The 18,509-nt window shown below is 36.7% G+C and overlaps 1 protein-coding gene across 2 annotated transcripts in view; it reads left to right on the plus strand.

Moving 5' to 3' along the window:
• Positions 1–18,509, plus strand: part of LOC148950652 (maleylacetoacetate isomerase-like) — a 61,702-nt gene that overhangs the window by 33,992 nt on the left and 9,201 nt on the right. The window contains exons 6-7 of one of the 2 annotated variants that reach the window (XR_016141971.1): positions 115–253; positions 10,426–10,596. Coding sequence is in view for 1 of the 2 variants with exons in the window: in XM_089091689.1 (XP_088947815.1) it covers positions 115–253; positions 10,426–10,528 (242 nt within the window). In the remaining variant the exon portion in view is untranslated. The remainder of the gene's footprint in view (positions 1–114; positions 254–10,425; positions 10,597–18,509) is intronic. The other variant, XM_089091689.1, reaches the window with a different exon arrangement.

Consider the following 18,509-nt stretch of genomic DNA (forward strand, 5'->3'; position numbering starts at 1 on the left):
GTATTCAAAATCCTGCATAGAGTTCTCGTAAGGGTAAGTCGTGTGCTTAAAAGTTAAATTTTATTTAGCTTGTTCATAATTAAAATATGAAAATTTGTTTTTTTTTTTAATCAGGTTCGTGAAATCTGTCTAATAATTGGTTCTGGAATACAGCCTCTTCAGAATTTGTCAGTCTTAAAGTATATAGAAAAAAATGAGGGCAACGAAAAAAAACTGGAGTGGGCCAAACAAGTTATAGAAAAAGGTTTTGAAGGTAAGGTTATCCATATTTTGTATTTAAGGACACTTTGCCGTCTCATTTCTCTAGAAATTCTGAATTTTCGTATAAGTTATTGATGTTCTTTATTTCTAGTGAATTTCCAAGGTTCTATGAAAAAAAAGAGCCAAAACAACAAAAAAATTTTGAAATGTTGAAAATCAGCCCTCGATTTTTGTGTTAAATTATTTATGCTTTTTAAAACACTTCTCACTCAAATTCAACGGCCCCTATGTTTGAGTAGCCTTTCTTAAAAAATGATGACAAAAAGTCAAACTTTAGCGTAAAGAGTAAGGGTCGAGGAGGCAGTAGCCCCCCTCATATGCGGAATAATTTTTGTTCGTTTTGAGTTTTAATGTCGATCCTTACTTTCTGTCGAAAAAAACTCCTTTTTATCTTCATAAAACGCAGATTCTTTTGGTCTGGAGATTGTTTTTGGGTTCAATTTTTCCTCTTAAGTTTTCGTCTACAGTTATTTATTTTTTTATTTAATTCCTGGCCGTTTTTCAAATTATACCAGGAACTCCCCTTCACTCCCTCTTCCCAGGGTAAAATTTCCCCTGGAAAATACCCCAAATAATCCTCCCCACAGAAAATTCCCCCCGCTGAAAATTCCTTCCAAAAAATTCCCGTTCACTTCCCAATAACAAATACTACGTGTGAACAGTAGGCAAATTGCGAAACTTTTGCATAATGGCGTAACAGTCCTTTTCCCAGGAGCTATGCGGGGTCTTGTCATCCCCAATGGCATACTAGTTGGACGGTTAAACTAGCCCATGCTGAATCGAATGGCTATCTCAAAATTTTGATTGGATGTGTTTAGGGAAAAAAGGAGTGTGGGAGGGGGGCTTGTTGCCCTCTAATCTTTTTTGTCTCTTAGAAAGGGCGCTAGGACTTATGATTTCCGTTCAAATGACCTGTCTTGCGATTTACTCGAACCATCGGTTCGATATGACTCCCCCCCCCCAAAAAACAAACAAACAACAAAACAAATAAATACACATCCATGATCTTTCTTCTGGCAAATAATACAAAATTCCACATTTCTTTTAGATAGCAGATTAAAACCTCTACAGTTTTGTTCTCAGATATGCTGAGTCTGATGGTGTGATTTTCACTAAGATCGCTTGACTTTTTGGGAGTGTTCCCCCCTTTTTCGAGAATCAGGCAAATTTTCTCAGGCTCGTAGCTTTCGATGGTTAATGTTGAACTTAATGAATTTTATATATAAGAGGCAATGGTATAACGTTATAAGAGGCAACGCTATAGCGTTATAAGAGGCAACGCTATAGCGTTATAAGAGGCAACGTTATAGTAAAGGTCATAAGGCTTCAATGTTCTAATAAATAAAAAACATTATGGGGTAACACCTCCATGTTGGAGATGCGGTAATTCTGGCACCTTATACCTGGTTATGATTTACAATAATAAAAAGCCTCGGACAAAACAGACCTTTTGTAGACGATCTTTAGCACGTCCACCGACCATCCAAACGGACCTGTTTACGGTGACCCACTGCAATGTACCTAGTTTCAGATCTAAGTTTGACTAGTTCCTACATTTAGTGAACTCGGTCGAACCGTCTATCATGTGCATCACTGAGACCAATCTCAACCATCACATACTGAACAGTGAGGTTGCCATACAGTTATACACGCTCTTCAGGCGAGATCGTGAACTTAGTGACGGCGCTAAATACGAAGGAGGAGGGGTTGCTGCTTATCTACAGAGCCATATACAATATTCATGCCTAGATATATCATATTCAGCATGCGAAGAAGCTCTATGGGTTAGGGTGACCCTCCCAAATAAGTCCGTGATTGTTGGTACCATGTATAACCTTCCAACCTGCCAGATTACCAGCTACCTTGAAGCCTCCCTCGAGTATATTCTAGGAAGTACGCTAAGTCTGCCATTATCCTCCATGGAGACTTCAACGTCCATCATAGCGTGTGGCTTCGCAGCAAAAATACTGAAAAGTAGGGGCCTGACTTGTATGATCTATCTCTCTGATACGGGCTGGAACAACTTGTCGTTTTGGACATGTATGACGGCCCAAACGGATCATCTAGTCTTGACTTCTTCCTTACAGATCACCCTTGCTTCTTTAAGGTAGACGCTCTTGCTTTTACAAGTGACTACGTTGCCATCATTGCACTTATAAACCTTTGTATTCCACCTCCAATGAAGCATGAGCGGAGAATCTGGATATACAAAAGAGGCGAATGGGACAGTTTGAAAAACACTCTTTGTTCTCAGCAATGGAGAGCCTTTCTCCTTGAAGGCCCAGAGAAAGCTGCAGAGAAGTATCAGCAGACCATAGTTGACTCTGTTGAAAAATATATCCCTTCAAAGCGGATCAAGTTGTCCAGTAAGGACAAACCTTGGTTCAGTACCCAGAGTAAAGAGGCTATCCTATCAAAGCAATAGGCTCATAAGCGATGACTACTTTTAAAGAGCGAAAAAGACAGGATTACATTCATCAACACGCGCAAGGATGCAGTTCATGCGATTCGATAGTCCCGGGTTTGGTATAAGGAGAAATTTGCCACCAAGGTTCAGCAGGCTTTGGAAAAAGTTGATGGAGAATTGTCAAGGAAACTTTACCGTCATCCAAGGGGACTTCAATTCCTTCTCTACAAATTAATGGGACTGTGGTACAAGATAAACAGAAAAAGGCTGAAGCTCTTGATAAGGCCTTTGCCGAGTTCTTGAATCTTGATGAAGACAGTAGAGAACTGCCAAGTTTCTCGGACCGAACCTGTACCGTTCTGGATCGTGTGAATTTTTCTGCTCCTAAGATCCTTTGCATTTTTCGGCGTCGTGATGTGACCAAAGCCACAGGTCCTGAAAACATACTTAATGTTGTCCTCAAATCCTGCAGTGCCGAACTTACTGGACCATTGTCGTTGCTTTTCCGCATATGCTTTCGCTCCGAAAATTTTCCACAAACATGGAAATCTGCCCATGTTATATCGTTCCTAAAGCCAGATGGCGATCATACGAGCGTGGGCTCCTATAGGTTTATTAGCCTCCTCTCCTGCGTTGGCAAAGTCTATAAAAGCGTCGCCAATAAAACATTTCAACAGTTCCAGGAATCAAATGACCTTCTAGGCGATCGCCAATATAGATTCGGGAGGAAACGCTCAATATTAGCCTGCCTAGCGGCCCAGCATCAGGATTGGATTGGACTTCTAGCAAGGGGGTCGTCTACAAAACGTTTATTTTGTCCGAGGCTTTTTACTATTGTCAATCATAACCAGGTAAAAGAAGCTTTGCCGGGTGGTTAGCCCGATAAGACCTTTGCATCTATTTCCATGCATCATTAGACAGGGAACGGTGCCAGAATGCACCACATTACCGCATCTAGAAAACCAAAGGAAGACAATCTAAAAAAAAGAAAAAAAAAAGAAAACCTTTAAAAAATGTACAATTACTTAGACTTTTAGAAAAGGTTGTATACAAACGAACCACCATCTATCAAAATGTTTCAAATTTCTTTTTTGTTATTATTGACCTTATCCTGTCATTCTTTTTTAAGTAATCTTGGGCGTTTTAATGCGTTATGACACATCGCTTTGGTACTGAAAGTTACTTTAATAGCCTATACACAAAGTTTAATTTTACCATCATACTTTACCACCGAGAAAGACGAAACGTTAAACCACTGAAAGTAAAGGCTTCCGTAGGGATAGTGACAACCTTCTCTTAGTGCCCCGAGAGTAGTCGGCCTGTTAATATTTATCCACAAATTGGGGTCCAGTACTGTTCAGTCATCGCCTAGCGACTGGCCATTCTACCAAGTTTCTGTCCATAAGTTCACGTTTCTGTCCATTCTACCAAGTTCACGGGAAATTCCTCTGGATATGTGAAGTGCCGACCGTGGCACAAGAAAAAGTCCCTTGAGGAGCAGCTTGAAGGGAAAGAAAGAAGTTTTTTTCTAGTATTGGTTCTAAGGGCGGGGTGCATGGTATTGAGGACACCTCCCAATACTATTGGGAGACCTCCTAAAACAATGTTTTGGAACACCTCCCAAAACAATTGTGGACACCTTAATACTATTAAGGAAAGCTTTACAAAGTAAAAAACAATTAAAAAAAATATGATCAAGCCCTATGTGAAAATACTGCGCCTGAGAGGCACCAATAGCGTGGTGAACTATGCTTGATGAGGAGACTTAATATTAGACTCCTTCATTAAGTAGTTTCTTTTGTGTGTGTGACGGCCATGGACCTTTGCGACCTGAGTCTCGATTCAGTTTTCTCAGTCCGCTTGTTGTAATAATAATGAAAATATAGGCTACTGTAAACTGAATTAACTTGGTAATGGTAACCAGTGAAACTTGGTAACCTTGGTAACAATGGTAACCAGTATAAAAAAAACTAGCGGATTATGTCTCTCTCCTAAGAACCGAAAAGTTCATATTCGCCGTGAAACACTTTGGGTGAAACCTACAGCTATAGCTTGTACCAGAAGGACAAGATAATCATGTCATTTGATTCAGCAGTTTCAAAACTATTCATTCATTGCCCCAGAACTACGATATTACTCCAAATTTTCCTTAGAGGATCATTTAAATTTGCGTAAGAAACAGGATTTTTTTTTCAATGATGTTCAATCCCTTCGCAACGTATTTTTCAATTCACACAAATTCAATTCAATTCATTTTTCAATTCACAATTCAAAAAAAGTCATTACTGAATCTCAGTTATCAAATGATAGCAAAATTGTTATCAAATGATCGAAATTTTAAGGCTATAGTACTTGATAATATTAGACTACATAAAGTTATTTACGACATTATAGGGGATTGCATGAGCTAATAGACTACTGAGAAAGAACATACCAAAAAGTAGCAGAAGGAGCATAAACCTTACTACAAGGTCTATTAAAGGATATCTTTTTTATAGTCTAATTTTTAATGTTTTTATCTTATTTTTTTTAAGAATCATTTTCTTCTTCTTTTTGAGGGAAGCCGTCATTTTTTATTCCAAATTCAATTCTTTTAAAGAGCGTTTTGAAAGATTAGGATTTAGTCTGATTCTGTATAGTTAGATGCCGTTACTGTAGATGTTCTTTTCGACATCTTGATCCAATTCTTGAAGGCAAAATCACTTCAACTAATGTAATAATCAGCATAATCACACAATTCAGGGTCACTTAAGGGTAGGGTAGTAAAAAATAGTTATCTCAGATAGTAGAATTTTGAACATTTTTGAACATGATTTCTTGAGGTGGAAAGGGTGTTGTTAGTTTTTCTATAGTAAAGCAACAGACATTAATACAAACTGGTCAGACTTTTTTTTATCAAGTTTTGTTGGGTTTCATTGATCCATGCTACAAATTCCTCTTCAAAATTTTATATGTTTTTGAAGTATATCTTTTGGATATCTTATTGGAGTTCTTTGACCTAGGAGCGAAATCTGAGATTTAGTCTTCTCCCGTTTCATATTGTAGGCTAATACCGTCACACGAGGGCAGTTTGTACTTCCGTTCAAGGGACGTAGGTAGGCCAGTAATTTTATCTGTTTTTGTGTATTCTCTTCGTTTACGTCTTAAATGATCTATATAGTTCTAGAACCAACTTATTCAGCATCAAAATTATTTCTTGATTTTTTAGCTCACTTTAACATAGGCCTATTTGAAAATAAATCCTTAGAATTATTTCGCAAATAAATTTTTTTTAAGACGGGCGAAGCAATAGAGGGTGTCTCTTTACAGACATACTTGAGTACCAGACATGTAGCCTACTTGAGAATTAATTTTGGGGACTGGGATCACACATTTGAATTAAAGGCAAGCGGTCCCTTAAAATTATTGTAAAATACTGAAGAAACTTGAAAATTTTAAGCTTTCCGCGGAGTACAATGACACCTCTGTGTAAGTCCCAGTGAAGCACCCACAATGGGATTACAGTGAGGAGAATGCATTACACTCGTTAGTAAAAGTGGGTGTTTGTGTAGGCTTTTTGTTTTGAAAATGTAAACAAGGGCAAACTCTTTCCTCTCCTTGAAAAATGTTCTGTTGAAAATGTTTACCATAAGCTAGATTCCGTCACTAAAAAGAAGGAAAAGGAAAGAGCATAATCCTGAGCATTTGGCCCCTACAAAGTGGGGTGAAGGACATCAACGGTATGTATTTTATAAATAGGTGTTTGCCATTTGTGATTTCTGTCAAGAATATGTAAATAGGGTATCTGAATAGTACGAAAATCATTGACTTTCTGTAGTTTTGTCAGTTAGTCCCACTTCAGAATTGCCATATTTACTATAAATATTTCAGACTAAAATTATTCTTCGTGGATTTAGGATTCTTGCCTCCTCTCTCCAAAAGAATTCTACTTTCCTCTGAAAGTCTCATCAGCTTCATTTAGACCAGTAATACTGCCTAAAAGTAAAATTGGTTACAGATGTTTCTTTACAGTGCCTTAGACGTGTGAATTCATATTCTTTGAACAAAATATTGAACCCAGATAATAAATTTCGTAAATAATAGGATTGACCAATTCCCCCCGCCCCCGGCAAAGTTTTTTCTTAAAGTACTGTTAGAAACAAAATTGCATTTCTATGTACGAGCCTGCATGAAGGACCTGGATTAAACCGTTTTTCCTGATTCCACCTTTGTGGAGCTTAGGGAACTTGAGGATTCCACTAAAGGGAGGAATGGTGTTCATTTTTTATGGAGTGCCAGAATAACGTACAGTGCCTCTGCACTATAGCCATTGCTGTTGAACAGAAATGGCTAAGTAAGACCGCAATCTTTATTATAAGATTGCACTTTCTTCAAATTTGGAGCTGAATAAATGAGTGCAGTTATGTGGGAAAATCTTTCCCTGAAGGAAGTTTTTTTGGGGGAAGGGACATTGCTATGAAGGGGGTGCCGGATTTTCCAGCATTATTTAAAAAAAGATCACAAATAAAATTTTAAAAAAAACAAGATTTTCAACTGAAAGTAAGGAGCAACGTCAAACTTAAAACGACAGAAAACATAACGTTTATGATTGGAATCACCCCCTAGTCAATACCTCGCTCTTTAAGCCAAAGATTATTTAGTACTTTCATATGAGCTATTTATTCTAATTAACGGCATTTGTGATTAAAGGGTCATTTTTAAAGAATTGGAAAAAAATTTGAACTTTAGCTTAAAGAGCAAGGTATTGACAAGGGGGCGAAACCTCTAATATACGTATTAAAAATATATGAATATAGAATTTCGAATGTAGTTAATTCGTAAGTTACGTATATTTATTACTAATAAAAACGTTCGTAAATAAAATTAAACAAGTTTCGAGAAAGCCATTTAACCAAATAAAAGTAAAACTAATATGCAAATTTTGTTTTAATTATTCATGTACGGTGAGCCAAAATCAAAACCTGCATTAATTCAAAAACGTTCAAAAATTAAATAAAAAAACAAGTTTTTTTAACTGAAAGTAAGGAACGACGTTAAAACTTAAAACGAACAGAAATTATTCGTATATGAAAGGGGCTGTCCCCTCCTCAACGCCCCGCTCTTTACGCAAAAGTTTGACTTTCTCACAATCCTGTTTTTTTTTAACAATGAGAAACTTTAGCGTAAAGAACGAGGCGTTGAGGAGGGGACAGCCCCTATCATATACGAAATAATTTCTGTTCGTTTTAAGTTTTAACGTTGTTCCTTACTTTCAGCTAAAAAAACTTGTTTTTTTTATTTAATTCTTACTATAGTCCGGACCCCAGTCAAAACCTCCGTCTTCGTTTTACCAATGCCTAATTATAATAACTAAAACACAACACAAAAATATCAATAATAATAATACATTAAAAGTTTACAATTTACTATTAAATTCTCGTGAAAGAAAATCCAACACCAATTTTTTGAAAGTCCTATACGAATGACTACCTCGTGCCTCAGCCTGTAATGACTTTCCTCTAAACTTGTGTTTACCAGATTAATGTCAGACCGAACGCACCACATAGAAATAATTCTTACATCAGTAGCATTTCGAAGGGCATATGAAGAAAAATTAGAAAGAAAAGATAGACTCTTGAAAATAGCTGTAATTACCCGTGGACTAAAGAGAAAGCAAAATATGCATAGGATGCGAGATATACAGACCGAAGATTAGGAAGAGGCTTGAATTAAAGAAATTTTACTCTCTTTAATAATGCTTCTGTCCCTCTTGTCGAAAGAAGAAAGCGAACGTATAGAAGACGGAAAGGTAGATAGCCATTTTAGCGGGAAACACACAGTTGAATCAATGAAAAAAAGAAGTTCAAGGTGCGACCAGGAAATAACTGCTTAGGCTTCCGAAGAAAACCGAGATTTCTAGCCAAATTCAGCTTTATCATATCGTTAGGGTTTTTAAATGATAGATTTGCATCTACCAGAATCCCCAGGAAACGTACAAAATCACCATCAGGTGTAAAGATGGATCCTCGAGAGTTCTAGATTTCTTTTATATAAAGTCAAGACTGACAGACTCTAGAACAATAAGAAGCTTTGATTTGGACACTTTTAATACAAGATGATTTACCTCAAACCACGACACGACACACTCGAAAAAAAATGGAAGGTTCAGCTCCAGACTGAACTCATCTTTATCCAAAGTGGCTAGGTTTCAATCATCTGCAAAAGCCACCAGACCATAGTCAGATCCATACGACAACATACTTTCGGCTTACAATTTTTAACTGCAATGAAAAGGTTATTAATATAAATTGAAATCAGCGTGAGACCTATAACCGATCCTTGAGGTACTCCAAATTCAACCTGATAAGTATCATGGAAAGATTCACCAACTATGATAACACGTCCAGATAGATATGACGAGAACCAAGAATAAACATTTAACCTTAGACTAAAGTGAAAAAGCTTTGAAAGAAGAATACGATGTGTCAGAGAATTAAAAGCCTTCTGAACATCTAAAAATCAAGCAGCCGGCAGTAGACCAGAATCAAGAGCAGAGTGAATAAGATCAAGTAAAGAAATACATGCATGTTCAGTAGAACCTCTAACCTAAAAATCAAACTGGAAATCATAGAAAAAATCTCTAGCCTCAAAAAAAATAAGAGACTTAAAAACATGGCTTTTTAATCACTTTGCTAAAAACTGACAAAAGCGACATAGATCTGTAACTAGATGGGTTTTTCAGAGGGCCTCCTTTGTGAAGAACTATAGCTCAAGCACAATTCAGAGCATCTGGGAACAACTCAGATGCGAAAGGCACATTTATCAACTTTTTGCTTAAAATAATTACTTTTTGGGTTTTTAGGGGTTGAATTATCATAACAGGGTAAAATTAAGGTTAAAGAAAATAATTTGAAAACATGAAATCAGTTGGAACTACAGAAAAGATGCCCTATTAGGGCATCTTTCGACGGGAGTCTGGATCGTCAGACTCCTTGAGTTCTAAATTTTACCGGCATTTAATTCAGGAGACAGGAAACCTATAGTGATTGTACAGTACGCTCATACGTTTAAGGGATTATTTCTATGTAGGAAAGTAATTTTACCACGTTTAAGGGTGTTATTACCCCCAAAAAGCGATGTTATTAGTAGGCTCGGTTTGGAATTTCGAGTTAAGCAGGGTTCTGTAGTACCGCTGACGGATGATAGGCTACTATCATGTTTCTTTGTAATCCAGCCTGGGCTAAGTGAAAACCGGGATATCCTAGATAGGACTGGGAGTAGGCTATAAGAAATGGCTGAAAAGAAATGGGAATTTTCTGGGAGGGAGTAAAGAGTGAAGCTCTAAACAGTGTTTGGAAATGGATCATACGCCGCCAAGCTGGCCTTCGGCTGCTTGGTGCTACGATAAGTAGTCATCTGTAGTAGCAGTATAATTTATTTCCACAACTTTACCTAAATATCTTAATGCATCCATCAGTATAGATCTAATTTTTAGATGTTATAGACCATTATAATTCATTAATAGACTTAATAATGATAATCATTATAAACCTAATTTAGATCGAACCAAATTTTTCCATTCGCCTTTTTTGAATGCAGCCGCTCATATTTTTATACCCAGAACAATTGTTGGACATGATTCTTTTTAGAAAACACCTAACATAAGCACAAACATTGCCCTTTTGTCTTCAATTGTACACAAGCTTTTTAAAAACGGCATTGTTTGTATAAAGCTTGAGTGACTATTTTACTATTTATTATCTTTTTGTATATTTCAGCCCTTGAAAAGCTGCTAGTGAGTTGCAGTGGAAAGTACTGCTTTGGTGATAATATTACGTTCGCTGACTGCTTCCTGGTGCCCCAAATTTACAACGCCAACAGGTTAAGTTAGCTGTTATTTTTGGTGGAAGGCTATTACTAAGAAACCTAACACACGATGCTGAAATAAAGTAACATTCTCATAGTGTACAACTCCGAGGCTTGCAAAAAAGCATAAAGATGAAATATCCCAAGTTTTACTTTTCTTGGGAGTTTTACTTTTCTAAAATTTGAAGTTCTTTAAGTAGAAGCTCTTGAAGTTCTTTGTGTTCTTTAAGTTCTTTAAGTAGTTAAAGTTCTTTTTGTAGATCCAGTAGGTCGACCTCTTTTCCTGAGTAAGTCATACTTAAATTCAGAGTTGCGGATCTGTATAGTTAAGAATATCCTTTTTTTTACTCTCATTTCAAATGTACAAGTTTTGTTAATTTTGAAGTTACTCGTAAAAAATTCTTCCACGAAAATGTCGGCTTGGTTTCAAGGACAACGAGGGCAGAACTTTTACTTTGGAAAGATAATCAAATGAGAGGCAACACTCTAGCGTCGCCTGTAGTGAAGAGACATAAATCTTCAATTGTATAATTTGTTAGCTATTTTTACCAGAAGGACTGTATTTGGAAGGGATGGTCCTAGAAAGTTTCGAGGGGTCTCATTGGATTTTAAATTGAAAGTTTCTTTGTCGTGTCAAAAGTGATTGGAGGGCTACCAGCCCCCTCCCATGCCCATCATTTACCCAAACAGAGGCAATCAAAATTTTGAAATAGCCATTTTTTCAGCATAGTTGAAAGTTCCAGGAATTATGTCTTTGAGGATGTTAATTCCCCCCCCCCTGACATCCCTTAGGGCAAGGTCTATAAGTTATGCTAGTTGCCCAATGTTCACATGTAAGGCTTTTATGGAAGGGGTGGTCGTATAAACTTCGGAGGGGCTCATTCGATTGGAAATTAGAAGTTCTAGTGCCATCATTATGAGTCAAAAGCAATTGGAGGGCAACTGTCCCCCCCATGCCTTCTTTTCCCCAAATGCATCCGATAAAAATTTTGAGATAAATATTATGTTCAAATAGTCCAAAAATCATATAATAATGCCTCCGGGGCTGACACAACCCCTCAGAACCTGGGACATGGGTTGTAATTACTCCCCTGGGGCATATAAGGTTTTTTATGGAAATGGTGTTCGCATAAGCTATTGAGGAGGCTCTTTTGATTGGAATTAAAAAAATTAATCTCCTTTTAAGAGTCAATAGTCACCGGACGGCAACTAGCCTCCCCCCCTTCCTTGCCTTCTTTTCGAAATTTTGAGAAAATCATTTAGTTAAAAATAGTCCAAAGATTATATAACAATGTCTCCGGGGTTGACACAACCCCTAAGAGCCTTGGGAAAGGATTGTAAATTATGCCTCGGGGACATGTAAGGTCTTTATAGAAGGGTTGGTCATATAAACTTTAGAAGAGGTTCATTTGATCGGAAATTGAAAGCACCGGTTCTCTTGTGACTCCGGATCTGACAAAACCTCCTGGAGCCTAGGGGCAAGGGGTGTAATTTATGCACCAGAGGCAAAGGTTCTTGTGGAAAGGATGCTTGTATAAACTTTGGAGGATGTTCATTTGAATGGAAATGGAAAGTTCTAATTCCCTTTTTAAGAGTCAAAATCATTGGAGGATAACTAGACGCCCCCCATCCGACACGCTCTCCTGTCCACATATGCTTCCAATCAAAATTTTGAGAAATTTATTTTGTTCAAAATAGTCCAAAGATCACATAACAATGTCTCCAGGGTTGACAGAACTTCCCCCCCTAGAGATGTAAGTCATTTCCCGGGCATATATAAGGTTTTAATGGAAAGAGTGGTTGTATACACTTTGGAAAGACTAGTTTGATTGGAAAAGCTTGTATTCCCTTTTTAAGAGTCAAAAGTCATTGGTGGGCAAGTAGCCCCTCCTCCACGCCTTCTTTTCTACAAATAAATCCTATTGAAATTTAGAAAAAGTTGTTCTGTTCAAAAGAGTTCTAAGATCATATAACAACGCGTTAACAGATCATATAACAACCGCGTCAAACTCAAAACTAGCAGGAATTAACATGAGTAGGTCTGATACCCCCCCCCCTCAATGCCTTCTGAAGACTAGAACATGACTTGCACTTTACTGAAAAAAAAAAAAATGAATTTGAATTGACAGTTATACACATAAGACCACTTATATTAATTCTTTGGATCATAATAGTTTTGATTTATTAAAGTTAAAAAAGTGAAAACCTTTAAAATATATTTTGTTTTCAATAATGTGCAAATCATGTTCTGTTTTTCAGAACGCATGAGGGTGTCAGCCCTACTCGTGATAATTTCTGCTCGTTTTGAGTCTGACTCGAATATTTATGTTAATTTCTGGTTGTTTTGGGTTTCATTTATTTATTGATTAGGATGTGTGGTAGGTTTACGCTTGGAAGATTATTTGATTTCATTTCTGCTCTTTTTTGGTTTAATGGAGCTGTTTACTTTTCTTTGAAAAATTTATTTTGTGCAAGTTTTTTTTTAAGTTTTGTTCTTAAAGATGGTGGATGTAGTGAAAATGTTAACAGTAAAATAGCCAAGAAGGAAGTTTTTTTTTATGATTCAAAAAAGTTTTGAAGGATTGGAAAACAAGTCTGTGCATTAACATTATAATATTGAAAGCTACGGTAATGACGGTGGTAAATAAAGCTTTGAAACGTTGACGCTGTGAAAGACTGAGGTAGATTTGTTTAACATTTTCTTGAGGATTCTCGTTTGACTGACCATATGTCAAACAATAAGCTGCACGCAAAAAAAACGAAAGCTTAAAAAGAAAAAAAGCCATGCTTTACGGATGAAGGATGACTGATTGCCAAAGATTGTGCTTTTTGATCATTTGTCTAACGCCAAACGAGGTCATCCAAGATTGGAGTTGGAAGGGATCATAAGTATGGAATTAAAGAGTATTGAAATTTTATGGAAGGAGCAGAAAAGACCTGAAGATAGAAAAGCAAAGAAAAGCAGCATGCGCTGCAGCTGTTTTCGCCTAAGGCTTGGTGCTGCAGGGAACTGTTTGATGTAACAGTAGTGTATTAATCTCCATGTTTTGAAGGCCTGCACAAATATTTTTGCTTTCAAAAGGAGCATAGTAAATCGGGGAACCTTCAAACAATGTTTACCATGGTAAACATAGTAAATCTGTCATGTTTACCATGGTAAACATGGTAAATCTGACCTTCAAACAATGACTCAGTGGCATTTTAAATAACACCTAATTAGTACATTGTAAGACCAAAAATGGTAAAACTGTTCGGATCAACGGCCAATAGTATCGTTAAAATTATTGTCTGGTTATATTCAGGAATGTCAACAGGAAAGGGGGGGGGGCTGCTGGAAATAGAAGAACACCAATAAGTTGCTGTTTTTTTGTTTTTTTTTACAAAAAGAAACCAGAGTCATTAAAGAAAAGTAGCTGCTGGTATGCTATACATTTTTACTCCGTCCAGTGCAGGGTTGCTGCCTTGATTTTTTTTTTCTCTATACCTGTAGGAGTCGGTCTTGAAATTAGAATCTTGGGAAAAATGTACATATAGAACATTACACCCAAAAATTAAATTAAATTTTGTGTGCTGTTATTATGAAGTTTTTTGGAATTTTTTACAGATGATATTTGCTGGGATGTTGAATTCTCGGTGGCAACTCTGGTTCAATGTACGGAGCTTAAAAATCTATGTGGAATCCCGTGAATTTTTAATGTCATTATCGTTTGTTTCTTTACGACATTTTTTTCTTTTTTGGTGTGTATGTTTTCATGTTAATGAACAAATTAACTACGGTGACTATTTACTCTACGGTAACAAAAAAAAAATATTCATTTGAAGTTGCTACCCAAGATTTTTCAACAGTTTTTTTCCACTGCAAGTTGTATGTGACTAATTCATTGAAATATACCATCTTAATTATAAATTGTGGTTACTTCTTATGTTAATTGCTGAAATATTTGTTGAGAAAAAAATTGAGGAAATATAAAGGGAACTAGTGTTGATTACGATTATAGTTTGCTTAATTGAAATGAAAAATTAATTCTTTTTTCATCTTATGCTGCTTTCGTCTTGTTTTGAGAATTAATTAAGAATTTTTTTGCACAAAATAAGTTTTTCAAAAAAAGGAAAGGACTCCATTAAACCGAAAATGAGCAAAAATAGAATCAAATAATCTATCAAGCATACTACTACCATAAATCAGTATTAATAAATAAATGAAACCCAAAACAAACAGAAATTAAAATAAGTCAACTCCAAGCAGAAATTAATCTGTGTAGGGTTCTACACCCTATGCTTTCTAAAAGCCAGTATAATTTGTACTTTACTAAAAAAAAAATGTGCACTGTCAGTTTAATATACATATGCTGATATTTATTCCTTAAAATATTAATTAATTTTTGATTTCTTAAAGTTATAAAACATCTAAAATAATTTTTTTTCTGTAACGTAGAAATTATATTCTGGCTTTTAGAAAGCATAGGGTTAAATTTCTGCTCGTTTTGAGTTTGACATATTATGTATGTTTTGGGTTTCATTTATTTAATGATACTAATATGTGATAGTTGTATGCTTGGTAGATTATTTTATTCTATGTTTGTTCATTTTTGGTTTAATGGAGTTTTTTACTCTTTTTTTTAAAATTTATTTTGTGCAAAAAGTTTTTTTGATTAATTGTGTTTGTTTTATATTGACATGGTCTTTTTCAGGGAGAAAGACTGAGCCTCTTCTGAAGTTAAACAACCATCCCTTCCAAAAAAACCTTAAATACCCCCTGGGCATTACTTACAACCCTTGCCCCTAATCTCTGGGGTTTGTTTCAAACTCCCAAAAGTCTTGTTATATGATATTTAGACTATTTTGAATAGAATGGCTATCTCAAAATTTCAATAAGACGCATTTCGGGACAATACGACGTGTGTAGGGGGGAGGGAGTAGCTGCCCTGTGATCAGTTTGACTCTTAAAAAGAGCACTAGAGCGTCTGATTACAAATCCAATGAGCCCCCTCTGAAATTCAGTCTTCAACCAGAGTTCAACCTGTTAACACCTATTTGGTTTATGCTTTTCCGCATTAAACTCAGTTAATTCAGTGAAAAAGTTGATTAACTGTGACCTAACTCCCGGATTTTATCACCAGCCATCAGGTGACTTGAACTTTTTAACCCTTTATATTAATCAACCAAATGACTAAAGGACAACCAATTCAGTGACAAAGTTGATTAACTGTGACTTAACTTTTCGGATTGTGTCACCAGCCATCAGGTGAATTGAACTTCTTAACCGTTTATATCCATCAGCCAAATATACCCATTAATCAACCAAATGACTAAAGGACAACCAAAGGACTTTAAGAGAGTGTGTCCTGAGTGTAGATTAAGGGCAACAATCAATTGCCTGGTATGTAGTACTTGCAACTCTTCCATTCATGAGCAATGTCCGGGGATAGAATGTTCCCAGTGGAATAAGAACTGGTTATGTTTGGATTGTTCCTCGAAACAAAACACCACCAAAAATCAAGAATATACCACCCCTAATTCTTCGAAAGCTAATGATACCCCACGACGCCGATTTTCAGGAATAAATTCTTCGAAAGCTAGTGATACCCCACGACGCCGATTGTCAGAAATAAATTCTTCCTTCAAAGAAATTTTAGATGATATCAGGTCGCCCCCCCTTGCCAAAGGGATGGTCAAGCTTTCATTGAAGGCCAAAGCGAGTGTCAGACTACTCCCCTACCAGTTTTAACCGGTGTTGCCAGACTGATTTTCTGCTAGAAACTAAAGATGCCAGTACCCAGACGGATTTTGAATCCAATTGTGAACCATCTAATGATGCCTCCTGCCAGACTGAAAGTTTTTCTTGTGGCAATTGTGATTCCAGCCCCCTATGTGACCCTTCCCTCCCTCTTAGTCCTCTGAATTTCGACAAATTGATCGAGCTAGAGGCCCTCTGTGAAGTACATAAAATTGATGTAATTACCGTAACTGAGGTCCAAGCACAGAACCCTGATTTATTGAAAATTAATAACTACTCCCACCTCATAAAACTTCGTCCTTATGATCACCCCCTAGGTAAAAAGGGAGACAGAATACTATTATTTGTAAATAATTATCTCTTTCCTAAATTAATTCATACTCCCAACCTTTCAGATTACGATGAAATCATTTGGGTAAGTGTAAGACCCAAAGTTTTACCACGCCCCTTTAATTTGATTGTGTTTTGCTGCTTCTATTATTCCCCAAATATATATATATATATATATATATATATATATATATATGAGTGCTCTGAGGGGTTTATCATCCTCAAAGACCTAATTTCCAGAACTTTTAACTATGTTGAACAAAATCGATATCTCAAAATTTTAATTGCATGTGTTTGGGGAAATGGTGGGTGTTGGAGGGGGGTTAGTTGCCCTCCAATCACTTTCAACTATTAATGCGTTTGGGTGGATGTGAGAGGGGGGCTAGTTGCCCTCCAATCACTTTCGACTATTAAAAAGGCCACTCTCTAGATTTCCAATCGAATGAGTACTTTTTGAAGTTTCTACGAAAACACTTTCTGTAATAACCTTATATGCCCCCAAGGCATAACTTAAAACCTTTGCCTTGGGGGGTTTGTCATCCTCAAAGACATAATTTCTAGAATTTTCAACTACGTTGAACAAAATACCTATCTCAAAATTTTGATTGGATGTGCTTGGGGAAATGTTGGGCGTGAGAGAGGGGTTAGTGTCTCTCCAATCACTTTCGACTATTAAAAAGGGCACTAGCCCTTTCAATTTCCAATCAAATGAGATTTTTTTGAAGTTTCTACGACAACGCTTTCTATAAAAACCTTATGTGCCCCCAGGGCATAACTTACAATCCTTGCCCTGAGGGGCTGAGGGGGGTTATCATCCTCAAAGACCTAATTTCCAAAACTTTTAATTATGTGAATAAAATTGAGATCTAAAAATTGTGATTTGCATGTGTTTGGGGCGTGAGAGGAGGGTTAGTTGCCCTCCAATCACTTTTAACTATTAAAAAGGGCACAAGCCTTTTCAATTTCCAATCGAGTGAGCCCTTTTTGAAGTTTTTATGGCAACGCTTTCTATAAAAACCTTACATGCCCCCAGGGCATAACTTACAACCCTTGCCGTGGGAGCTCTGGTGAGAGTGTCATGCTCAAAGACATAATTTCCGGACCTTTCAGCTACGTTGAACAAAATGTTTACCTCAAAATTTTGATTGGATGTGTTTGGGAAATTGTGGGCGTGAGAGGGGGGTTAGTTGGCCTCCAATCACTTTCGACTATTAATAAAGCCACTAGCCCTTTGAATTTCCAATCGAATGAGCCCTTTTTAAATTTTCTACTACAACGCTTCCTATAAAAACTTATATGCACCCAGGGCATAACTTACAACCCTTGCCCTGAGGACTGGGGGCGGGGAATGTCCTCCTCAAAGACACAATTTCCAGGTCTTTCAACTACGTTGAACAAAATGCCTATCTCAACATTCTTATTGGATGTGTTTGGGGAAATAGTGGGCATGAAAGGGCGTTAGTTGCCCTCCAATCAAGGGCGCCCGCAGAAAATTTTCCAGGAGGGGGGGGGGGCAGATAATTTTGGAAAGCCTTTTTTCCATGGAAAGCTTCCAATTTGGAAAGCCTCCTTTTCGACGGGGGGTTATTTTCCGGAGGGGTATTTTCCAAGGGGGTAAATGCCGGCCACCAGACTGATCATGATGCCTTTAGACTGATCATATTTCAAACAGTGAGTGGTACAAAATGTGATTCTATACCGGTATAGAAAAACCAAGTTTTACTATAAAAAAGAAGGTTTGCTATTTTACTAATATTTTTACTAATTACTATTAATTTTGTTTTTCAATTTAAGCCATTTATTTGTAATTTATTTAGAATTATTTGTTGATTAATTATTAATTATTTGTTGATTTATTAAAAAATCAATATTTTTAATTCACAAACTCTGGTATCTTGACTAACTTCCCGTTCAGGTTTTAGCTAAAAT

Source organism: Artemia sp. Qi Xiang Cuo, chromosome 7 (genome assembly GCF_049724085.1).
Source record: "Artemia sp. Qi Xiang Cuo chromosome 7, ASM4972408v1, whole genome shotgun sequence".
NCBI classification, from domain to species: Eukaryota; Metazoa; Arthropoda; class Branchiopoda; order Anostraca; family Artemiidae; genus Artemia; species Artemia sp. Qi Xiang Cuo.